Source organism: Myodes glareolus, chromosome 7 (assembly GCF_982192425.1).
Source record: "Myodes glareolus chromosome 7, mMyoGla1.1, whole genome shotgun sequence".
Lineage (NCBI taxonomy): Eukaryota > Metazoa > Chordata > Mammalia > Rodentia > Cricetidae > Myodes > Myodes glareolus.
Window position 1 is genome coordinate 98,722,987 of NC_142032.1, and position 26,243 is coordinate 98,749,229.

Below are 26,243 nucleotides of genomic sequence, written 5' to 3' on the forward strand. Positions count from 1 at the left end.
GCATGACAGCTAGTGAGGGAAAAATAACAAAGAGAACCTGAAGGGAAAATGTCTACTCACAACATGTATATCTTCATCCTTTCCTCTTCCTTGATCTATATTCTAATTCTTCTGTCCTGTTTATAATTTATTAGCTCTAATTCTCTCTCTCAATTCTAATTGCAATTCTAATTCTGTGTTACATTCTTTTTCTTCTTTGCTTTTTTTCCTCCATTTTCATATCTGTTAATTGCTGGGATGCATCTGCTCCAACTTCTGCTCTAGTTTCTATTCCCACTTCTGTTAACTCTCTTCGTTATATATAAGACCCTCAAAATCTTTCAGGCAAAGAGAGTGACCAGAAAACCCATAAACACAGACAAGGGAAGTTTATGGTCCTTGGTCCATTAGCATTTTTTCCAAATGTTAGCAAGTTCCAAGGGAATTTTAGATCTCAAGCTTACACCTTTACTATAAGTAGTTGAAACAGAGGAGACTAAAGCCTCTAAATTATCAGATCTGGGGTTTGATGCCTATCAGAAGTGCTAGTGGAGGTTTGTCTTCCTCTGGTCTGTGATTAGATGGTTAATTATTTTTTCTAAAAGTAAGACACAACAGAAAATCTCCTGAACTAAAATTATCAGCAAAATGAGATGAAAATGAGCCCAAGGAGTTAATAATCTTTTAATGTAAGGTTAGTTTTAGGTCACTGCTTTTCTTATCTGTAAGTAAGGTAAAACCAGGGCATGTTATCTTTTCCTATCTGAGCAGCAAGGATTCAACAGCTTTGTGCATACAGTAATTCTATATCCTTGGATATCTAAAAATGTCTTGAATGGAATACTTTTGTCTGGACCCTAAACATTGACCAAATGCCTGCCAATAAAGATAATTGCAGGAAGGCAAATTTCTACATTTACATTGAAGAAAGGAACAAAGACTTTGTAGTGCAAAGCAGGTTTCTTGACTATGTGACTGTTTTCACACATAGCTAGGGAATGTAATTAGTAAACCCCAAAAGCGCAGGGGATATTGTGCCCAGTAAATGATCAAACAGTGCTGACTGTGGTAGACAAATCCAAAATTGATAGCAGATGTGATAAGCTACAGTGAGAAATTTACAGGAAGAAACAGTCACTTTATTCACAAGGCAATTAATTCCAACTTGTCTCACATCCTGACTTATTACTCCAATACAGAGTCCTTATCTGATGGGTTGACCCTGTGAGATGAGGCTGATTAATTATTAAATAATTCAGCTCTTAGCAATTTACTATCTGTTGCCTATGTTTCTCTGATGTGGCCTATCATATGTTCATGTCTGTTCCAAACTTTCCACCTTCTATCTTCTCTACAAGCCTTGATACACTGTTTTGTCATTCAAAAATTCTGTTGCTTTCCCACTAATTTTTTTAAAAAAAATATTTGTCTTTTCATTATCAATATTTTAATTTTTTATTCTTCCTATTTCCTCACTAAATTCCAGTTTCATATCCTGTATTGATATCGTTCTTTTGACTATCTGATTCTATTACCTTATAAGTCATTATATTACCTTATAATAGTCATTCTATTACCTTATAATCCATGTCCTCTGTGATTTTGATACATATTCTTTACTAAGTCTTTTGAACTCTTTGTCCAAGTCTTCATCCCATCAACTCTTATTGCTGTCTATTACTGCTGAATTGATCATTTTTAAGCATGTCTATAGAGTTGGTTGTTTTTTGCACTATCTTGGATTTTCATGTTTCTTGTCTGTCTGCATTGGACTTCCATTTCTGAAATTAGTACCTTGAAGGCGTAAGTAACAGACAATCCCACACCAGTTTGGAATTATGATTAATAGAATGGTTATTTATTCAAAGGGGAAACCTTACAGATTACCGTCCCAGACAACAGCCCCTCTGCGCGAACAGGAAAGAAGACTAGGAGCCGGAAGTGGAGCCGGAAGCCAAAGAGGGAGTGGAGGACAGCCGCTGCTTTTTTTAAAGAGAGAGAGACCACGCCCCAATGGGCTGGTAACTTAGCGGCGATTGGCTGAAGGAGCGGAAGGAGCTCCCACAGCATCTCCCCCTTTTGTTTAAGTAAGAGAGTTCTAAGCCTACTACGAAATCATATACAATAAGTACAAACCTACGAAAATATATACAATAAATACAAATATCCTATTCTAACTAGCTTAAGTCTTGTATAACAAATAACTTGGTCAAGTCATGAAAGAACAGTAACTACGTTTATATAATCTTCAATACCATCAAAGATCTGAGAAGGGAAATAATGTTACCTGAGTAATTGGGAAGTGCAATCAAACAACTTCCAGAACATGTAACAAATCACAGAGACAACTGGCTATCTGGGCAAACACCCAAAGTCACGTTTGCAGCGTTGAAGCAACCAACTTTGGCTAAGGCCTGATGTAACTGACATACCATTTTAAAAGGCAAGAAACTTCAAAACTATCTTACCCTGTCTTGGCAGGATATGACAGTCCTGTTTTATCCATTTACAGATATTCTGTAACTCTGTCAGTAGTTGAGGTATGAGCATTTCTTTACTCAAAGGCCAGTTCTGCCAAGAAGAAAGGCTCCAGGTGGAGTGTCTTTGGTGCTCAACATTCTCTCGGGAATAGATCAGTGTTGCCAGGAGCGATTGTGTCTCCCTACCACAGAACTCTGAATTAGATTAAAGGCCATTTTCTACAGCTCTTTGAAGAGGTTGAAGATTATCTATGCTGAATATAATCTCTATGTATCTAAAGAACCTGATTAGACTAATTATAAATGACAAACTTAGATGACTGTTGATCTATATAATTCTCAATATCTATCTAACTTAAAGACTGAGATAATAAACAACTGTGCAATAAATGAGGACAATGTGACCTCCAAATATAAACAATGTGCAAGTATACATTGCAATATGGTAAATATATATATCAATACATAAACAATATATAAGTATCTTAATCAGAGGTAGAAGTGTACAATGCAATATGGTAAATATACATATATCAATACAATATATATATACCAATACATAAAAATGTTTTAAACAGAGGTAGAAGCATGCATGCATAAAATAGTCAACATAATTTAACTTTGTATCAATATATAAGAATCGATACCAATATATTTGTCTAAAAACAATAACTCACAAGTACAAATCTATTATCCCACAATCCAATTATCCCTCTTTTTTTTAAAGTTCCTGCACTTATAAAATTCCTCCCCCAACCCTCAACTGTATACTAATTATAACCAGCCCCTAAATGATGTCCCTAAACCCAAGGACAAACTTTACTGGGAGAGGGGACGTCGTTCTCTAGAATTACTTCCAGCCGTCATGGGGGCGACGTTCTTTCTGGGGGATCCTGTGAAAGTAAAATGATGGTTAAATTTCAAGATCAATGTCTTTTAAAATTGCAAATAGTCTCTGAGTATTTTGTGGAGGTCTGGCCAGAATGTTGTACAAGATGTGCACCATTTCAGCCATGTAATGGAAAACTCTTTAAGCTTTTACTATTGATGTGATGTTTTTTTATGAAATTCTGAGGCCTGCAGAACGCTTCCAATCAATAATTGGTCAATTTCAGCCTTACCTTGTGCTGGAGGGCCAGGCAGACCGGTATGGGACCAGATGTGTGTTATGTACATTGAACAAAGCCTATTCCTAATTATATCCTGTACCTGGATAAACAATGAAGTCAACTCTGTGTCATCTGGTATGAATTCAGCGATTTCAATATGCAAGATAACTCTTTCTGCATATTGTGAATCTGTAACTATATTAAGAGGTTCTTTAAAATCCCTTAGCACCATAAGAATGGCATATAACTCTGCCTTCTGGACAGAATTATAAGGGCTTTGTTCCACCTTACTCAATTCTTTCGATTTATAACCTGCTTTCCCTGATTTATTTGCATCAGTATAAAATGTCTGGGCTCCAGTGATTGGAACATCATGTACAATTCGAGGAAGAATCCAAGAAGTTCTCTTTATGAGGTTAAGTCTATCACTTTTGGGATAGTTGCTGCTAATTTCTCCCAAAAAATTAGCACAAGCTCTTTGTCATGGTTCATTATCTTCCCATATCTTTCTTATTTCCTCAGTAGTAAAAGGCACTCTAATTTCTGCTGGGTCTATACCTGCTAGTTGACGATGTCTTAGTTTACCTTTTATAATTAATTCTGAGACCTTTTCTACATAAGTTTTTAATTTTTTACTTGGTTTATGACGTATAAATATCCACTCTAAAATAATATCTTCCCTCTTTATTAAAATCCCTGTAGGAGAAATTCTGGAAGGCAGTATGACTAGGATGGAACTAAGATTCGGGTTGACCCTATCCACATGTGCCTCCTGTAATTTTCCCTCAATCATTGTCACTTCCTTTTCTGCTTCAACTGTCAATTTTCTGGGACTATTTAAATCCTTATCACCATCTAAGGTTTTGTTTAAATGAACTATTAGATCAGGTGTTATCCCAACAGCTGGTCGTAGACTGGAAATATCTCCTAACAATCATGGAAGTCATTAAGAGTCCACAACCGGTCTCTCCTAATTTGTGCCTTTTGCATTCGAATTTTCCCTAACCCTACTATGTAACCTAGGTAATTAATAGAATCTCCTCTTTGAATCTTTTCAGGGGCAATTTGTAATCCCCACCTAGGCAAGACTTTATTTACTTCTTCAAACACACCTTCCAAAATATCTTTATTTGAATCAGATAATAAAATGTCATCCATGTAATGAGAAATTATGGACTTGGGAAATTGCTTACGAATTATTTCCAGTGGCTTATTAACAAAATATTGGCACAATGTGGGACTATTGAGCATCCCCTGTGGGAGGACAGTCCATTGATATCTCCTAGTAGGCTGAGAATTATTATAAGTACTCACTGTGAAGGCAAATTTTCTCTATCCTTTTCTTGCAAAGGTATAGTGAAAAAACAATCTTTCAAATCAATAACTATAAGAGGCCATCCTCTTGGTAATAGAGAAGGCAAAGGAATTCCAGATTGTAGCAGACCCATAGGCTGAAAACCTTGTTGACAGCTCTTAGATCTGTCACCATTCTCCATTTACCAGATTTCTTTTTTACAACAAACACAGGAGAATTCCAAGGGCTGGTTGATTCTTCAATATGGTTAGCATCTAGTTGCTCTTGTACCAGCTGTTCCAAAGCCTGCAACTTATCTTCAGCTAGAGGTCACTGCTTGATCCATATTGGCTTCTCAGTTAGCCATTTTAAAGGTAGAGCTGTTGGTACCTCTAAGGTTTGCTATTGGCTGTGTGTTCTTGTACAGCCTGAATGGCTGGTGACCTTTTCTCATAATACCTCATTATATCCTTCCCAGAATTGTGAGTTCCTGGAACTACAGGAATGTAAATCTGGGTATTCCATTGCTGTAGCAGGTCATGACCCCATAAATTTATTGCAATATTTGCTATATATGGCCTTAAACTTCCTATTTGCCCTTCAGGCCCTATGCATTCCACCCATCTTGTGCTTTGTTTTACACGAGATAGGGTTCCAATCCCCAGGAACTAAACATCTACCTCTTGAAGAGGCCAATTCGGATGCCAAGATTCTGGAGTAATTATACTTACATCCACACCTGTGTCTAATAAGCCTTCAATAAAAATGCCATTTATACAGACTCTTAGCTTTGGTCTTTGATCGTTAATATACGTTTGCCAAAATATACGTTTACTCTGTCCTACTAAATTTTTTGACTCATTCTCCACATGTAATTCATCATTTAGACCAGTATTACTTTTTACGGCAGACACTGGAGTTTTTAATTTTCTTGGTGAGACACATTTTCGACTGTAACTGGGAATGACTGGGCCACTTTTGGCTTGGGGGCCTGCGAGAGGCCCCTCAAGGAGTTTCCCAATGGTATCGGGTTGTCTTGTCTGTCTGTTGTTGACCTGCATTCATTGCACCAATGTCGGCCTTTACCGCATCTCCTGCATATACCTGAAGGCTGAGGTATCCTACTTTTGACATTCCCAGAGGAAATATTATTCCTAGAATTTCTTTGCCTGCAATCCCTTTTCAGATGTCCTAATTTACCACAATTAAAACACCTAGTAGTTTCATGTCTCCTCATAGCTTTGGAAATCGCTTCTCCTACACAGATTCATCATTATAGCTAAACATCTCAACATTCATTGTATGTTGTATCCATTCTTCCATAGGTGCTGATCTAGATCTTAAAAGTCCAATTTTCTTTTTACATTCTGTATTTTCATTTTCAAAAGCTAGAGATTCAAGAAGTATTCATCTAGCTTCTGGGTCTGTTACCCCTATGTTCAGAGCCTTAATTAATCTATGCACAAAGTCAGTAAAGGGTTCTCTCTGTCCCTGCCTAACCCTGGTATATGATTCGACCCTTTTTGCTGGGTCTTGTATTCTATTCAAAGCATTCAAGGCTGCTTTGTGACATAAGGACAGCACTTCTTTGTCATAAGGAGCTTGGACCTATGGATCAGCATATGCTCCTACACCAAGAATTTGATCTTGGGAAACCTCCACACCTTTTGTTCTTCCTTGCTGTTCCATATGTTTGGATTCTTCTCTGAAATAAATTCCAAACATCAAGGAAGGTCCATCATCTAAAACTGCAGACACTAGCTGAGAGAAATCATGGGGGGTAGCTCTGACATTAGAAGCCCAAATCCTTATCATTTCCTTAACAAATGCAGAGTGCAAGCCATAATTAACGACAGCTTGCTTAATTTCTTTTAAATCATTCATTGCTATTGGTGTCCATCTAGCTTCTTTAACTCCCTTTGAGCCTTTAGAAGTCGACGCTTTTTCAGAATAAATTACAGGGTATGTCGTTAGAACCCTGGGTAAGCCAGTTCTAACAGCTGGTGGTGGCATTGTATCCTGTCCTTGTGACTTCTTACTCTGTTCACCAGCTCCAATAATTTCTTCAATCATTTCTAATCTTTTTATCATTATTTCCCTTAAATCTTGAATCTCCTGACCTACCCGTGTTTCTAGGCATTTCACTAAGGTATCAGTTTTTTGGTTCCCATTCTGGAGGTACATTCTATCTGTTACCTTATCAAAACTTTGTAATAACGTCTGAACGTCAAATTCAACAGCCTGAATCCTTTCTGGTAACTTCCTAGTACCCTTGGACATGGAGTCAGTTTTGTCTATCATAGTATCCACTTGTTCAGATAACCCCTGATTTTCAATAATTTTAATCCTTTCAACTAGTTGTTCAATATTAGTCCATAAAAATCGTATCTTTCTTAATGATAAAATATTGAAAAGACAACTGAAACCTAGTAACAAGTAAATTAATATATCCCCATAGTCATATAAACCTTGCATGACATAATCCATTGTATTAATAAAGAAAACAGTAAAATTGGTGTTGGAAACAAAAACTGCCATATTACCTCTTGTCTAGTTGGCGGTGCTGTTGCCAAGTCGCGACTAGAACCACTGCAAAGCTGACAGAAACGGGTCCTGTTTCAGTGTCTGCCTTAGTATTTGTTAAAAACTAGGAAATATAAGTTGCTCAACAAAAAAATGAAATTAAATCAATTCCATACACGGAACCAGAAACCAAGAATCCAGGGGTAGAAAAGAGAAACCCGGAAGCCGCGTATGTCTCCTCGTGACCGAGTCGTTCTGATTCACGCCACTAAAGCACCACACTTACAAGGGAAATTTAAAAACAACTCAGAAAAGAAAAAACCAGGCAGACAGAGACTGTCTGGAGCCTGTGGAGCTTGGGAGGCATGGGGTTCAATTGAACTGCTGGCTCCACACACAGGGCACAGGCCACAGCTGAGGGAGGGCTCGTGACTAGCCGAGCTGGCAGCAAGCAGTTGAGTGGGGGGGAGGGGGGGTTCTACAACCAAACGTGGGGTGCCAGATGAAGGTGTAAGTCACAGACAATCCCACACCAGTTTGGAATTATGATTAATAGAATGGTTATTTATTCAAAGGGGAAAAAACTTACAGATTACCGTCCCAGACAACAGCCTCTCCGCGCGAACAGGAAAGGAGACTAGGAGCCGGAAGCAGAGCCGGAAGCCAAAGAGGGAGTGGAGGACAACCGCTGCTTTTTTTAAAGAGAGAGAGACCATGCCACAATGGGCTGGTAACTTAGCAGCGATTGACTGAAGGAGCGGAAGGAGCTCCCACAACAGTACCTTGCATTTTAAATATTATCCATATGCTTTTTGTTCAAGTATTTAAGAACTAAAATTTAAGAATTACTAAATTGTAGAATTGCAGTATTTTTTTCTCTCCACTGAAATGGGGATGTAGCACACTATCTCAAACATCAGTCTGCATGTTCAAAGCAGTGGGTAAGATTACAGCACACATCTGAAAGTGATGTGTTAATGGCATAAACAACCACAATTGTTATGTAGAACCTGTAAGAAAATATCAATTTAGAAATAATTACTCCTTCAGTTCCAATAACTTCTGAAGAACAAGAAACAAGATTGCATTATACCTTGAATGATTAATGAACAAATGTGCATAAATATGTCTTCTCCATAGTAGTAATTCTAGCTGAAGAGATCAGGAGAGGGAAATATTCAGAGAAATAAAGTAGTGAAACTTGGAACCAAAGCAACAGCTGGCACAAAAGCTACACATAGAAACACCGTGAGAGTAGTCCCTAGTCTAAAACTCACTTAGGTTGAATAATGGTCACATACATCACCCTACACCAAAACAAGATCTATCTGGGGAGCTTGAAATTAAGAGATATAGTATGCTTGTGTTTGTGATATTAAATAACATTTTATGTACCTGGGATGGGACTCAGTGTATGTGCATATTACTTCATTAATAAAAATTTTCAGTTTTCATTGCAAAATGATACTAGAAAACAGACTAAAAGATCACTTTTACCCATCACGCTACTGAAGTTAAAATCTCCTTGAATGATTAAAAAAGAAATCAGACAGCACTGTATGTGCTAAGCTATTAGGATATAGTTGTTAAGAATATGAGTGGGAAAGAGTGGCATTTAGTATTGGACAACACTCGGGGAAACACTGGGAGGGAAAAGTAAACAGAGCTAAACTTACAGGGTTGAAATAACACAAGTTCCAGTTAAATTAAGAATGGAGAGAAAAATTGATAAGGGAATATAGCTGACAATTCAAAAATAAAAGCAAGATAATTTCAAACTCAGATCAACACATGTGTTATGGAGGAGCCTGTTATCAAAGAGCAGGGGGGTAGGGTGATTGGCAGGACGGAGAAAAAAGCAGAACAAAGTTAACCCAAAAACATGTAATACTTACTCCTAAATAAGAGAAATATAAAAATCAAAGATATTAAACAGATTGTGGACTCCATACCATCACTCATCTGTACACAAATGCACAGGTATCTTAAGGCGGTAGTCTGCTTAAACAGGAAGAGTAGAATCTGTATCCGTACCATAACTCATGTGGGCACAGGTACGGAGCCTGTCTATAATCTATAATCTGTCTTGCTTTTCTTTCCTTGGCTGTATGTCTTGATTTCTGGCTTAGTTAATTTGTATTGCAGTAATAAAACACAATGACCAAGGAAACACAATGTCTCTCTCTCTCTCTCTCTCTCTCTCTCTCTCTCTCTCTCTCTCTCTCTCTCTCTCTCTCCTCTTTCCCTCCTCTTCTCTTTATTGACTCTGAAAGTGCAATGAAAACTTTGTAAGGATTCTGTCTTTTTTCATTGATAAATGTTAAAAATTACCATACAAAGTAATGGAACTCATTATGTTTCCATATAGTGTCAGGGTACTGCGTTCTGATTCTCTGCCATCTCTGTTTGCATCCTTGCTACCAATCCTGTACACGTGCACTACTCTGTACTTGGAGTGGAAAATTCTCTGCTTTAGGTTGAACCTTATGGAAAGAACTCTGGGCCCTCTCCTTCAAGTGACTTCTAAACTGTTCCATTCTCTCTTTGCTACTGAAATCAGTGTCTCCTCTCCTCACTCATATCACAGGATAACTGCTCTCCAACTATCCTTAGTTGTTCCTACAGATTCTAGCATAGCATGACTGGGGACTATTTACTATGAGCCAAAAATTATGTTCTGTTTTAAGGTAAAGTTTTAAAAGGCAGGGTTGTATGTTAATTTTTTTATTGTATGTAGCTTTAGATGTGTGTTTCCACTACCATGTGCTGAAGAATTTTTTTTGTCATTTCTCAACGACGTTGTCTTTGATTTTTTGTCAATGATTCACTGATTCTATTTCTGTGATTATCTTTCTGGACACTTTTGTTTGCCATTTATCTCTTAAAAGTCTTCTGTCAATACTAAATATCAACTACAGGTGTATCTCTTTGCATTAAGTTTTGAAGTATTAGTACTGTTTTCCTTCCGTGTTTTAGTGGTACATCTGTGTATTTTCTTCTTTCATGTGAACATCAGAGTCAGTTTGTAGATATGAAAAAGGACTTGAGGGGGGTTAGTTGAAGATTCATTGGTTCTATGGATCAATTAGGGGACACTTGGTATGATATTTATTCTAATCTGTCAATTTAGCTGAGTTAGAAGATGCCTCGCCTGGGGGCATGCATATATACAGTGTGTAAAAACTGTTTCGGACAGGACTGACATGCTGCATGGTGACTGCAAAGAGACAGCTCTGAGTAAGGTTGGGCTTCTCAGTGTGGTAAACATGGCATGTGAGGAGATAATATGGAATGATGTTAGCTGATAAGTTAGCAAGTCCATTTCTTTTATGAGTAACTGCTTCCACGTCTATCGGAAGACATCAGATTCCAGTTTATTCAGACTTTCTGAAAGTACTCAATGCCAGAAACAGTTCGAGGAACTTGCAGGCTTTCAAGATGGATTTGCCTGCTAAGGCACCCATCTTTTGAAATCAGGAACCAGGGTCTCTGCCTCTCCAGTATGCATTTGACCATGCTTGAACTACCTAGATACTGTCGCATAAGTCAATCTAACAAGTTCCTTTTTATAATAAACTTGTACTTACACTGTATGGATTCCTTCTCTCTAGAGACAGAACCTTGCCAAATGCAAGTACAGTTTTAACATGAAACAAAGTGTGGCTTCATTGGTATACATATCTTGAACCTGCTCTATCAAAAATTTGTAGTTTTATTCAAGAAAATTTCATATGTATTTTGTTAAGTTTATATTATAAATGCATAGATATTCATGTGTTTTTAACTTCATGTTCCACTTATTCTTTGATAATATAAAAAAGATTTTTCAAATTTTTAAGGTTTATTTTTCTCTAATACATTATATCCCAACAGCAGCTAACCCTATCATCAATCCTCACAGTCCCTCCTCTCTTCTCTCCTTCAGATCCACTCCTCCTCTGTACCCGTTCATAAAAACACAGGCCTCACAGGGAGAGCAAGTGAACAAAGAACACCAAGTTACAACAGTACTTATCACAATTGCTCATTTCAAGGTTGTTGGAGGATACCCAGTAGGAGGAAGTAGATCCCAAGAGAAGGCAAGGGAATCATAGGCATCCCATTTTCACAGTTAGGAATTCCACATGTTCTCCATGGTGTCCTCCATGTTCTGGCTCTTACAGTCCTTCCTCCCCTTCCACTTGTGGGTTCCCAGAGCTCCATCTAATACCTGGCTGTGGCTCTCGGCTTGTGCTCCCATCAGTGGCAGGATGGAGCCTCTCTGATGATGATTGGGCTAGGCACCATTCTATGAGCATGGGAAAATTTCATTAGGAGTCATTTAATTGACTTTTTTGGCAGCTGTGTTTGATCCTATCTTAGGTCTCTGAGCTAATCGTGGTAATCCAGATATTGATAGGAATGGACCCCCTCTTGTTATGTGGGCCTCAAGTTTGACCAATAATTGGTTGTCCACTCCCACAAGTTCTGTGCCACCATTACCCCAACACATCTTGTAGAGAGGACAGATTGTAGGTTAGAAGTCATATGAATGGGTTGATATCCTTGTTCCACTGCTGGAAGCCTTGTTTGGTTATAGAAGCTGGCCAGTTCAGGGTCCATATCCCCATTACTAGAAGTCTTTGCAAGGGTTACTGTCATAGATTCCAGGGGGCTTCTACTGCACTAGGCAACCACATCAACCCCTAAATGCCCCCTGAGTTCTAGTCAACTGTCCAAGTACTCCACTGTATAAACATACCACATTTTATTTACCTGTTCTTCCCTTGAGGAGCACCTAGTTTGTTTCTAGTTTCTGAGTATTGTGAGTAAAGCTGATACAAGCTAAGTTGAGCAAGTGTCCTTGAGGTAGGATGGGGAATTCTTTGGTACAAAAGACTGAATTAGCTGGGTTTTGAGGTAGACTGACTTCCAGTTTTCTGAGGAACCACTGTGGTAATTTCCATAGTGGATGTATAAGTTTTCACTTTCACCAGCAATGGAGGTGCTCCTTGCTCTACATCCTTACCAATATGTACCATCACCTGTGCTTTTCATCTTAGCCATTCAGGCAGGAGTAAAATGGAATCTCAAAGTGATTTCAATTTGTATTTTCCTGATGACTAAGGCCGTTAAATGATCCTTTAAGTGTTTTTCTGTCATGTGAGATTCTTCTGTTCAGAATTCTGTTTAAATTTGTATCCCTATTATAAATTTGATTTTTTGAAATCAAGTTTTTTGAATTCTTTACATAATTTGGATGCTAGCTCTCTGTCAGATGTAAAGCTAGTGAAAATCTTTTCCCATTCTGTTGGCTGCTCTTTTTGTCCTATTGACAGTATCCTTTTCCTTATGGAAGTGTTTTTAGTTTCATTAGGTCCCATTTATTGAGTGTTTATCTTAATGCCTGCGCTATCAGTACTGTGTTTTGAAATTGAATTCTGTGCCAATTAGTTAAAGCCTATTCCCCACTTTCTCTTTTATGAGGTTCAGTGTATCTGGTTTTATCATGCAGAGGTCTTTGATCCACTTGGACTAGAGTTTTGTGCAGTGTGATAGACATGAATCTCTTTGCATTCTTCTAAATGCCCACATCCAGGTAGACCACTGCCATTTGTGGAAGTTTTTTTTATTCAACTGTGTATTTCTGGATTCATTATCAAAAATCAGGTGTCTATAGGTATGCAGATTTTTTGCTACATCTTCAATTCAATAACTTTAGGCAGTATGTCTGTTTTATGTCAGTACCATACAGCTTTTATTACTATACTTCTATAATAGAGCTTGAAATCAAGGATGGTCATAACTCCAGAAGTTATTTTATTATTCAGTATTGATTTAGCTGCCCTGGGTTTGCTTTTCCATGGGGTTGAGTATTGTGGTTTCAAGGTATGTAATGAGTTGTACTAGACTTTGATGGAAAGTGAGTTCCATATGTAGATTGCTTTTGGTAAGATGGTCATTTTTACTATGTTAATCCTACAGAACCATGAGCATAGGATATCTTTTCATCTTCTGATATCTTCTTCAAATTCTTTCTTCAAAGACTTGAAGTTTTATCATCCAAGTTTTTCATTTGGTTGGTATGAGTTACCCCAAGATATCAAAAATAATTTGAAGCTATTGGGAAGGTTGTCGTTTTCCTGATTTCTTTCTCAGTCTCTGTCATTTGTGTGTAGGAGGGCTACTGGTTTTTTGTCATTGTTATTGTTTGTTTGTTTGTTTGTTTTGTTAATCTTGTATCCAGTCACTTTGTTGAAGATGTTTATCAGCTATAGGTGGTCCCTGGTAAAATTAGCCATGATTTGACTTCTTCCTTCTCAATTCATATCCCCTTGATTTCTTCCAGTTGTCTTATTGCTCTAGTTTAAATTTCAATTACTATATTGAATAGATATGGAGAGAGTGAACCTTTTTTATTTCTGATTTTGGTAGACTTGCTTTTATTTTCTCTTCACTAAGTTTGATGTTGACTGTCTGCTTGCTGTAAATTGCCTTCATTATGCTTAGTTATGTCCCTTGTATATCTGATCTCTCCAAGACTTTTATCATGAGGAGGTGTTGGATTTTGTCAAATGCTTTTTCAGTACCTAATGAGATGATCCTATGTTTTTCTCTCCTTTTAGTTTGTTTAGAAAATGGATTACATTGACTGATTTTCATATGTTGAACCTTCCATGCATCTCTGGGATGATACTTGATATGTATGATCATACATACTTGGTATGTATGATCTTTAATGTAGCCTTCGTTTAGGTGTGTGAATATTTTATTGAGTAATTTTTATCAATGTTCATAAGGTAAATTGTACTAAATTTTCTTTCTCTGTTGAATCTTTGTATTGTTTCCATAGTTTGGGTATCAGGATGACTATGGCCTGTGGATTCATAAAATGAATTTGGCTAAGTTCCTTCTGTTCCTATTTTAGAAATAATTTAAGCAGTGTTTGTATTAGTTCTTCTTTGAAGATCTAGCAGAATTCTGCACAAAAAGCATATGGCCTTGGGCTTCTTTTGGGGGGGGGAAACTTTTAATGACTACTTATATTCCCTTATGAATTATAGATCTATTTAAATTGTTAATCTGATCCAATTTTAACTTTGATAATTGATAACAACTGAGAAATTTATCCATTTCTTTTAGATTCTCAGATTTTGTGGAGTGCAGGTTTCTAAAGTACAACTTAATAATTCTTTGGATTTCTTCAGTGTCTGTTATGTCCCCCTTTTCATTTCTGATTTTGATAATTAGGATATCCTCTCTCCTTCCTTTACTCAGTTTGGATTAGGCTTGCCTATCTTATTGATTTTACAAAAGAACCAACTCTCTATTTTATTAATTTGGGAGGGGGTATTGTCCTTTTGTTTTTATTTTATTGATCTTAACCCTCAGTTTATTTTCTTTCATCTACTCCTCTTGGGTGTGCTTGCTTCTTTCTTTACCTAAACTTTCACTTGTGCTGCTCTATTGCTAGTATCAGATCTCTCTAATTTTATTATGTAGACACTTAGTGCTGTGAGTTTCCTTTTAGAACTGCTTACATTGCATCCTATAAGTTTGAATACATTGTTCATTCCCTTTCATTGAATTCTATGAAGTCTTTAATTTCTTTCCTTATTTCTACCTTGACCCAGTAGTCATTCTGTAAACAGTTGTTGAACTCCTATGAGATTATAGGCTTTCCGCTGTTTCTGTTGTTGTTTAAATCCAGCTTTAATATGTGGTGGTCTAACAAGATGTAGGAAGTATTACAATTTTCTTGTATTTGTTGAGACTTACTTTGTGATTGAGTATGACTCAATTTTGGGAAAAGTTCTAAGAAGTGCTTAAAAGAAGGTATATTCTTCTGTATTTGGTTGAAATGTTCTATAGATAACTTGTAGATCCCTTTGCTTCATCACTTCTGTTAAAACCAGTGTTTCTTTGTCTAATTTTTGCCTGGATGATCTCTCGTTTGGTATGAGTTGGGTATTAAAGACTCATACTAACAATACACACACACGTGCACACAGACACACACGCACATGTGATATGGGATTTCCTTCTGTATATGTGCTGCTTTTATTGGTTGATAAACAAATATGTTTGGGCCAATGGCTTAGCAGAGTAAAGCCAGATGCAAAATCAGAAAAGAGATAGAGAGAGAGAGAGTAGATGAACTCAAAGAGATGCCATGCAGCTGTCAAAGGAGAAAGATGCTCTGGAACCTAGCTGGTAGGCCACACTCTCATGGTGATACATTGATTAATGGTGATGGGTTGATTTAAGATATTAGCTAGTTAATAAGAAGCCTACACTAATATGCTAAGTAGTGTTGTAATTAATATAGCTTCTGTGTGATTATTCGGGTCTGAGTTCTACATCCAGAACGGATTCAAGATGCTGCCTGAGATGATCAGGTCTCACAGGATACTCCAGTCAGGACTTGATTATAACTCTAAAGTTTCCTTAGGTCCCCATAAGATTATCAGTACCCCCAACCAGCCGGAAGTAGCCTGAAATACTACGCCCACATTCCCAACAAATAGACTATGGGTATTTTACCTTGTTTAAAAAAAAAGAGGGAAATGGTGCAGGAGAATTGTCTGTATTTGTCTATCATGTATTCTAAAAAAAACACTGATTGGCCAGGCAGGAAGTATGGGTGGGTCAACCAGACAGGAAGTAGAGGTGGGGCAATGAGAATAGGAGAAGGCTAGGGAGGAGGAAGATCCCTCTGCCATTCATGCCCAGACCACCAAAGAAGCAACATGTGAGCTGGCAGCTGAAAAAGGTACCAAGCCATATGGCTAAAACAGACAAGAATTATGGGTTACTGTAAGATGTAAGAATTAGTTAATAAGAAGCCTAAGCTAATGAGCCAATCAGTTTATAATCTTATGGAGTCCTGTGTGTGATTTTCCTTGGGGCTTGCTGACTTGCTGGGGTATTGGGCAGGACAGAAGCCCCAACAAGCCAGCCGTCATGCTACAGGAAACTAATGAACAGTCTTCACTTACATTGTTACGTGGTTCGAATGAGAATGACAATAGGCTCATACCTATGAATGCGTAATTCCCAGTTGGTGGAATTCCCCATGAAGGATTAGAAGGTGTGGCCATGTTGGAGGAGGTATGTCACTAGAGGTGGGCTTTGAGGTTTCAAAAGATTCAAGACATTCCCAGTCTCTCTCTTTTTCTCTTTCTCTCTCTTTCTCTATCTCTTTCTAATCTCTCCCTCCATTTCCCTCCATTTCCCTTCCTCCTTTGTCTCCCATCTCTCTATCCTTCTCTGGGTTTCTCTGTCTCTCTGTCTCTGTCTTCCCCTATCTCTTTCTCATACACACATAGACACACAAACTATTTTGCTTTCTCTCTGTATTGTTCTTGTGTTTCAAAATGTGAACTCTCAGTTATTGTTCCAGTACAATGCCTATCTGACTACTGCCAAGACTCCTGGCATGATCATAGACTCTAACCATATAAAACCATAAGCTCCAAATTAAACAAATTCATTTACAAGTTGTCTTAGTAACAATGTTTAATTTCAATAGAAAATACTCTAAGAGAGTATCCTAGAACAAAATAAAAAAGATAGAAGTAAGTGACAGTATAAAAAAGTAGAAATTTATTTATGATAGCAGGTCAAATAAATACTACACAACTTAAGATTTATTCAGAGATATTTCATTGGAAGCAATAAACATAGGTTTCACAGAAACTAATACAGAAAAGCTAATTAACATATAGAAATCGCTCTTATTTTAAGATAAAAAATTAGTTGTCACCTAATTTTATATTAAAAGCTAACCATTAACGTAATGATTTTGATGTTGAGTCAGTGTTTATATGTATAATGTATTTTATACGTCTAAGGAAATATATAAAATCAGTCTACTACATTAAAGTTCTTAATGATAGCTGGGTACAAAAATTATATTCAGTAAACAGAAAATAATACAGCAACGATTTTAAATGTATGTAAATAAGACAATTAGATGAAGGCATGAAAAACCTTGGAGACTCGTCTCCTAAGAACACTTACAAATTGGATAATGTGGATAAGATATCTTACAGTTGAGACACAAAATAAATAAATATCTATTTTTCCAGAGCAATGGACACAGCAAAGTTCATCCCTAATGAGCCTCAGTCCAGAAGCAGAAGGAAGCAAGATCTCCAGGAAAAGCTGACAGAAGTGGGGTTGTCTGTTGACTACTGGCTGCCTAAGCTTCAGGAAGATCTGGGTGTGACCTGTGCCCAAGCCTTACAATACTTAGAAGAAAAAGACCTCCAGAAGCTGAAGTCCCAGACACAACACACATGGGAAGAAAAGGCTCTGGAGAAGCTGCTTGACCTCTCACAGACAAACAGTGCTGCAGAGTTCCAGGAGACTCCTGGGGAGATGGTAAGGAATAGACAGCAGCAGGCAGAACAGGCACTGCAAGAACTGAGGGCCTTGCAGTCAGAAGGGAAGCATAGACAGGAAGAGCAAGTAAGGATGAAAGAAGAAGAGTTGAGGCAAGCAATGGAGATCCCGGAAGAGTGCTGGCCAGGGCCAGAAGTACCACTCACAGATGTCACTGAAACAATGGAGAAACATCTCAGTCACACAAAAGCGACAATGATAAAAAGACAAAACTTCTCAGATAGAGACCTGCTAAGATTCACATCTGGTGGACTGGTCCTGCAGGGAATTTATAAGACCTGCCACCAAAAAGACCTGCTAACAAGGAGAGAAGAACTACTCAGGGTCCCCAAGGAACTGTTCCTCTTTGGGTCTGAGCAAGGAAAACGGATGGAAACAAAAGAATTCACATCTTTTAAAGAAGAATCTCTATTCACTGAAACTGTGGAGAAGTTCGGTTTCCGGTTAACACTTTTAGCCAAGGGTGGAGGCTGGGGATTTAATTTTGAAGGTGGAATGGATACAGTCAAGCATTTAGAATCCAAAGACATCCAACAATCACATTCTATGCACACTTATTTCTGCTCATCGAAATTCAGCTACAACCCACTAGCCTCCTTCCACTTTTGCAAAGATCAGCTCCTGCTTTCCACTGCTGCTCTCAAGGAACTGAAAATCATTGAAGAACAGCTGGAACACACAGAAGGACCAGACAGATTCCTTGTAGTGAGGAACAGGACTGAAAACTTCTTCAACAGATTTGGCTCTCATGCTAATCAAGGCCCTCTGCATTTTGGGGGAATATTCTACTGGAAAGCCATTTCAGAGGGTTTCAAAAGTGACCAGCTGGATTGTGTGAAGCGACAGGCAGCAGAAGCCTTGGATATTTATGTAAAAGGGAGCTACAGTGGTTTTGGATTTGAAGTTGGAGGAGGAATGACGGTATCAGATGCACATTCAGCAAGCTCCTACAAAAATTCAACTAATCAACAGTTCCAAATCAAAGTTCAATTATCTATGGCCCAGATAGGTGGACCACCAGAAGCAAATGGAATTGTTCAGTGGACAACTGGCCTTCTTGCCAGCAACAAAACCTGGTGTGTCATTGACCGAGAACTTCAGCTGGTACCCATTTGGGACATCATCCTATTAAATCACAGAAGCAATTTTAAGGACCCCTTTCTGGTGGCTAACTGCCTGACAGAAAACTATACTGCTCTGACAGGACTTGCTGCCCACATCCATCCAGGAGACCATATGTCAAGAACCATAAAGGAAACAGGACTTTTCCTGAATGATGTGAAATCCTGGAAGGTCTCAGACCCTGAACAGCTTAACTACCTGATGGATTTTATGCAAACACTGGCTCACAAAACAAAAGGTTATGATGTTTGGATTAATACTTGCCTCACAAACTGCAATCTACAAAATTTTCTTATAAACACTGTCAACTTTTGCAAAAACTCTTCCATTAAAAATACTCAGTTTATTAAATCTCAATTCCGCAGCCTTCTAGAACCTCATGTACACAAAGTGAAAAACTTTCCTCAGCTGACGTCAATCATGCAATGGATCAACCAAACAGAGTCAGAGGAACAGCAAGTTAAAATCACTGAATTGTCTGAATTCCTTAAAAGTCTGAAAGAAATCCAAAAAGCTCTCATGGAAGCAAATGACAAATCTGAGTCCCTAGAAACAGTGGAAGAGGCTCAAAGAAAGGCTACCTGTGAGGTCACCACAGCTCTTAGCTCCTTCTTGAACCATCTCAGAGAAGCAGAGCAGCCAGACATGCAGCTGCTACTACTCTGCATTGCAGCTGGTGCAGGCTATCAGCTGGAAAGCAATGTTTTCCAGCCTCTCCTGGGGTGCACTGAGTTAAATTTTCTCCTGGAAGAAATACAAACTGTCCAACACAGATATCAGGAGCTAAAAACTATCTGCACTGACAGGGCACAGGCATTCCTAGTGCTCAAAGCTCTGACAGCCACAGCTGGACTCTCAGCCATTTCTCCACAAGAAAAAGCACAGCGCCTGACATTAACAAGGCAGTATATGGAGCACTTACTGTCTACTAAAGTTGCACACCTCCTCACAAAATTTGGAACTGATCGTGATTGGGAGACTCTAGAGAATAATTTGAGATTACTCGTTGATGGGAAATATGAAGATGCCATCTCTTCTTTACAAATGGATGAGGTAAAAAAGCAATTGCAAAGTCTCCTGAATAAAAAGAAAGAAACTTATGAACAACAAAATGATGATAGCAATGAAAAAGAAGTGATAGAAAAAGGACCTTTTCTAGACTTACTCCAGCGTCTGGGTCTAGAACAATACTACCCAAAAAGGATGAGCAGAGCTGACTTCCACCTGATCTATAAGACTTCTGTGTACAATACACAGCCAAGATCTGAACAGGAACTTCCCTTCTATTTCCTACAAAAGCTATTGATGCTAGATTGTGGGTTCAGACATCTGGTCTTCAAAAATGATGGAAATTCAGATACCCAAGTCTCTGTAGTTTGTTCCAACCAGGAAAATGATGTTGTTGATCCATACGAAGAGCTGTTTGATGACACAGATGAAGTCATTAATTTTTCACCCACTGAGTCCCAGCCCCACATTCACCCAATGGACATCCAGATGTCCATTTTTCACTGTGCAGATGATCTTGCAAGGCAATACATTTTGTCCAAACTTTCCATTTGTCAATTTGCACTCCCCCTTGTGGTGCCAAACCCAAACACTTCTCAGATGGAATTCTCTCTCTGGTCTCTCAGACATATTAGGAAAAGCTGGCAAGAGTCAAGTAAATCACCACAGAAGAAGAGCTACAGTCGCAGAAATCAGCAGATGTGCTGTGTCTCTGCCCCCATTGTGTCCTTCATTAGAGTTGGAAATGGCCTCTCTGCTTCCAAATCTCAGATCATGAACTCTCTCCTCAGTAGACATAAACACGATGTGTTTTTTCACAGGCACTGCAGAGGAAGCAGCAAATATTGTCTCCTGATGGAGGGAGTGGTAGAGATCTCCTGGTTCTGTCCTGGGGGTCAAGGGGAGGACAGATTTGACAAGTGTGTGGCCTTCACCAATCTTCATGGAGATGCCAAAGAACATAGACAACAACTCAGCTTCCTGCAGGAGGTCTCTTCTCTCATTGTGATGCTTGTGTCAGCTTCTGATAACAATAAAGAAAACCAAAACCTTGTCAGACACCTGTGGCAGTCATCAAAATCTGTGATCTGTCTGATTGATGACAAAGAAAAATTCATGGCTAATTATTCAGGCAGAAGGGTGAGGATTGGCATTAGGAATAGAAATGAAGCAGAATTAACAGAAGAACTCACGACTGCCATTGAATATTTATTACAAGTCTCTGGCACTGCTCTCAGTATAGAAGACTGTTCACAGATAGCTCAAAAACAAAAATTCGTGATTGATGAGTACCAAAGAGCATTGAAGGAGGCCAAAGAAAAAGCACAGACAAATAAGAAACTCCTAGAGCAATTCGAGGTACCTCAGATAAAAGAAAAGTTGTTGCCCCTTCAGGGACAACTGTGGCACCATTGGTGTAAGAAAGACAAAGAACTCTATCATCTGCAAGAAAAAGGGCATCGGAGCATTGAACAACACAAGAGTGACATTGAAAAAGAAAAGCAAAAAATACGATGGCAGCAGTTTGAAAGGGCCTTCCCTCTCAATGATTTCATGCAATCTGTCCTACAAATTCTCAAAGAAAACTCAGAAAATGACCTCAAATTCTTCTTCTTATACTGGTTAAGTGTGGTTTTGGAAAATCTAACTATAGAACACTTGGAGATTTTACATGGAGAACAACAGTATTTGTGGTCACAGGTACAGGCAGAAAAGCAGAAAGCACAGAAGAGCAGCTCCCTGACACTCTGGCAGAAGCAGATAGAAGACAAATCTACCAAGATTTTTAACTGCACTTTAGGAATTGAGCACCTTCTCCGAGAAGTTGGCCAGATCTATGAAACTCTGGAAGAAATTTCCTCCTCTAGAGATAGCCTTTTTCTCTGCCTCCCCCAGATTGCGGCAGATTTGATGGTAGCTGGTGTTCCAATTGAGCTGATGGATGGGGATGCTTCATATGTGCCTGTAAAGTGGGTGGCAGCTGTTTTGGACAAGATCGCAGAGAAAGTTGGAGACAAAAGGTTGTTTATTCTCTCTGTCCTTGGCCTACAGAGCTCAGGGAAGTCCACCCTACTGAATGCACTGTTTGGGCTGCAGTTCACAGTCAGTGCAGGCAGGTGCACCAAGGGGGCCTACATGCAGCTCCTGAAGGTGGAAGAGACATTCACAGAGGAACTTGGCTTTGATTTTGTGCTTGTTGTAGACACAGAAGGACTTCGGGCTCCAGAACTCAACAACAAATCCCGGAATTGGGACAATGAGTTGGCAACATTCGTCATTGGCCTTGCAAACATGACTCTGATCAATATTTTTGGGGAGAATCCATCAGAGATGCAGGATATCCTACAAATTGTTGTCCAGGCCTTCCTGAGAATGAAACAAGTGAAAATTTCCCCCAGTTGCATCTTTGTCCATCAGAATGTGGGAGAAGTTACAGCTAAAGACCAAACTATGGAAGGCCGAAGGAGACTGGAGCAGAGACTGGATGAAATGACAGTATTAGCTGCTGAACAGGAAGAGTGCTCAAACATAACTCGCTTCAGTGATGTAATTAGATTTGATGTCAATAGTCATGTTTACTACTTTGCTCACCTCTGGGATGGCAACCCCCCAATGGCCCCTCCCAATCCGCACTATAGCCACAACGTCCAGGAGTTGAAAACTGGGATTCTTAGGACTGCCCAGCAGGAATCCAAGGGAAGGATCATGAAGTTTTCAGATGTAAAATTCCGAGTTCAGGATATATGGAAAGCCCTGGTCAGCGAGAACTTCATTTTCAGTTTCAGGAACACCCAAGAGGTCATAGCCATGAGTAAACTGGAAACCAAGTATAATCACTGGACCTGGGAGCTGAGGAGTTATGTACTTGACTTACAGAATCAGTTGAACAATCAGATTCAGAATGAGAAAATCCTGGCACTCAAAACTAATGCACTGGAGGGTCCAGTCAGTACAAAATATGAAACCATCAAGCAAAAATTTGACAAGTATTTTGAAGAAGACCCAGACAGTGGAACATTGGTTCAATGGAAAGCAAATTTTGAAAATAAGCTACTAATGCTTAAAGATGCACTTATTTCAGATACCAGAAAGAAATGCAATGAGCTCATCAGTCTTAAACAAAGCCAAGAAAGACTAGATAAGCAAAAGTCACAATATGAAAATGAACTGTTAGAGAGGAGCCGAGAGTTGGCTTTAGATGTGAAGGGTAAAGAATTAAGTGATGAAGAGTTGCGTGAGAAATTCAATCAAGTTTGGACAAATTGGATCTACAAAGTGTCTTCCACTGTACCCCTTGTCACAGAGCCTGACATTGATTCCGATGCTGAAAACATTTTCCTACAGTGTTTCAAAAAGGACAAAAATATTGCAGAAAGGCTAAAGAAAAAGAATGGAGAAATGTTTGACATCAATTATGACAAGCATGTCCAAATGAAAAAAAGATGTTATGTAATTTCAAAACGATTAGAAACTTGCCATAAAGAGTCAATTAATAAAACTACCAACAACATTTATTTAAAATTTGATGAAATAATTAAAAACATTTGGAAGCAAAAGCGTGATTACAGTCAGCATGATTTTCATGAAATTCTGATGATAATAGAAAATGAAGTGAAATCTGTTCCCCCTGAGGAAGACTACACATTTACCAGAGACTACACCATTGACTTATCCCTGTGCTTATTACAAAGAGCATCTAAGAGTTTCAAGGAAATGCATAAGGCATTTAAAAGAGCAAATGATCCTGTGAACTATCTAGAGAGCAAGAAAGACAATTTCTTCATGAGTTTTAAGATCTCCTGCCAAGGTGCCACCTCCATCACATCTTTTGTTGACTTCCTGTGGCTCAAGCTCACTCGTGCTGTCTCTGCCACTATATGGGAGAAAATGGGTCTTAAAGTAGCTGGGGACATGAGAGCCACCTGCCCTGCATTCAATGGAAACAGGGCTAACCTGGAGAAACATGTTCTGATTTCTCTAGCAGAAAAAGAAAACTTTGATAACTATTGGCAGTACATTCATCATCCAGAATCCTTTTTCAGGGATTACATTAGAGACCACATTAGAAGATACTGTTCAGGAAAAGAAGGTGAAAAAATAAAGACTTTTTTAAAAATAAGTTTAGGAGACATAAAGAATGCCATCCTCTCTGCCATTCATAAGACCACAGAAGTAGCAAATGAAAGCAGCACTGCTTCTCGCTGGTTGGATTTGTTCTGTGATCACCTAGGGAGCCATCTGATCTTTCCAAGAAGAGACCTGATAAGCATCGAGCACCAGGAAATAAAGGACACTGAGTTTCTGAAAGAAGCCATGAGTGCAGCTTTGGATCCTGCACTGAGGAAAGTCGAAGAAGACTGCTTAAGTAAGCCCATAGATGAAATGATTCCTGACATTGAGAAAATTCTCTCTGCACATCTCTGTGGCTGCTGGAAGCAGTGTCCTTTTTGTAAAGCAATTTGTACCAACTCCATTCCCCAACATGATGGAGACCACAGTGTGCCATTCCACCGTCCCCAGGCTGTTAGTGGATTGTATTATCATAAAACAGACTACTTTACCACTGACTGTTGCACGACTCTTGTAGCAAGTGATTGTTCATTTATTTTACGTGACCTTCAGAGCTTCCCGTATAAGAAATATCGAGCAGCAGGAGGTGATTTTGCCACATGGAGCATCACCCCAGACTCAACTACCCAGCCTTATTGGAAATGGTTTGTCTGTCACTTCAGATCAGAGCTAGAAGAGGAATATGGAAAAAAATTTACAGACTTAGGTACTATTCCAGATTCATGGACTAAAATCACAAAGGAAGAAGTACTTGATGACTTGAAAAATTAGTAATGGCCACACAGAGAACACTAGCACTGCCACACAAATTTCACATTAGCCTAGGATGCCTACTAGCAATTTAGGTAACATCTTCAAGGTTCTACCTTTAAACTGAAATTAACATTTTAACATTTCAATATTTGAAGATTTTCTTCTAAAATAAACTTTTTCTCCTTTGATTTCTTCTGCTTAAACATAATATGCTAAACATGAGAATGTATGATAAAATCAGTAATCATTCAAAAGCCTCTTTCATACTTGATTATTTGTAATATGCGTTTAAATATTTAGTGACTCAGGAAAAGCTGTCTTATTAGAAGGAGATGCTATTATTTCTGGTTGTGACAGAGTTCTTTTGAACAACTGAGAGGGAAACTCAACCAGCAAATACATCTGAGGAAATGCTACCTTAAATTAGTTTAAATAGATGTTTTTACCCACTCTAGCTATGGGAAAACCTTGCTTATTTTCATTGTATCAACCTTCATTAATTATTAAGGATGCCAAAGTAGAGCAATTTAAATAGCCTCTGTTCTGGAAAAAAAAGTCACATTTGATCAGAACAAAGTCATGGATTCAGGAAAGATTTTCACACAAATAAGGGGGAAAAAATCTTATTTTTTTCATACTATATTATTACTCTTTTTCATTATATCTTAGTATTTTTCTGTTGGTCATTGAAAAACAAATATAAATCACAAATATTAGTATTGAAACCTGAAGTACATAGCTACAAACTCTATAACCTGTAACAGTGACATGCCTGTAAGTTATACAACTGCTATAGTACCACTAATGTTGTAGGATTAACCAAACACTTTATGATTGAGTTTAAGACCCTGTCCATGATGCACATGTGAACTCACAGAGACTGTGGCAGTACACACGAGATCTGTTCAGCTTCAAGCTTGACAGGGTCCTAGCCCTGAGAGGGTAATTGGACACAGTATCCCAAGCAAAACTAAGAAACTGCCTACCAAAGAAAACCAACCTACAAATCACAATCCCAGAGAATTTAGACAACAAAGAGGACTCTAAAAGAGACTTACATAGATCAAATCTACATGGGAAGTAGAAAAAGACAAGATCTCTTAAGTAAATTGGGAGCAGGGGGACCATGGGAGAGTGTTGAAGGGGAGGGGAGAGGCATGGAGGGGAGTAGAGAAAAATGTAGAGCTGAATAAAAATCAATAAAAAATGAAACTGTCTGCAACTGATACTTGCTGTCCAAGGAAAATCACTTTTCTCCAGTGGAGTCCTGCTGGGTGTATTATCTCCACTGCAGACAGGCTCCATCCAATGGAGTACAACTGAGTGATTTTTTCTCCACTGCAGACAGGCTCCATACCCAGGAGCATTTGATGAACATCAAACAAACTCAATGATATTTATGTGGACATTTTGTCTCATTTTATTTTATGTGGGCATTTTTTGTCTTATTGGGTTTTTACTTGTTTATATTGATTTTCACTTGGAGTATTTTTAGAGGTGTTTTCATGTATTTTTCTT

The 26,243-nt window shown here is 38.5% G+C and overlaps 1 protein-coding gene across 2 annotated transcripts in view; it reads left to right on the forward strand.

Moving 5' to 3' along the window:
* LOC125395932 (interferon-induced very large GTPase 1-like) overlaps positions 1 to 25,937 on the forward strand; it is a 35,784-nt gene extending 9,847 nt beyond the window's left edge. For both annotated transcript variants that reach the window (XM_048427688.3, XM_087908598.1), the window contains one exon: positions 17,456 to 25,937. In XM_048427688.3, coding sequence (XP_048283645.3) covers positions 17,460 to 24,743 — 7,284 coding nt within the window. In that variant the 5' untranslated portion in view covers positions 17,456 to 17,459 and the 3' untranslated portion in view covers positions 24,744 to 25,937. The remainder of the gene's footprint in view (positions 1 to 17,455) is intronic.
* Positions 25,938 to 26,243: the final 306 nt, after the last annotated feature.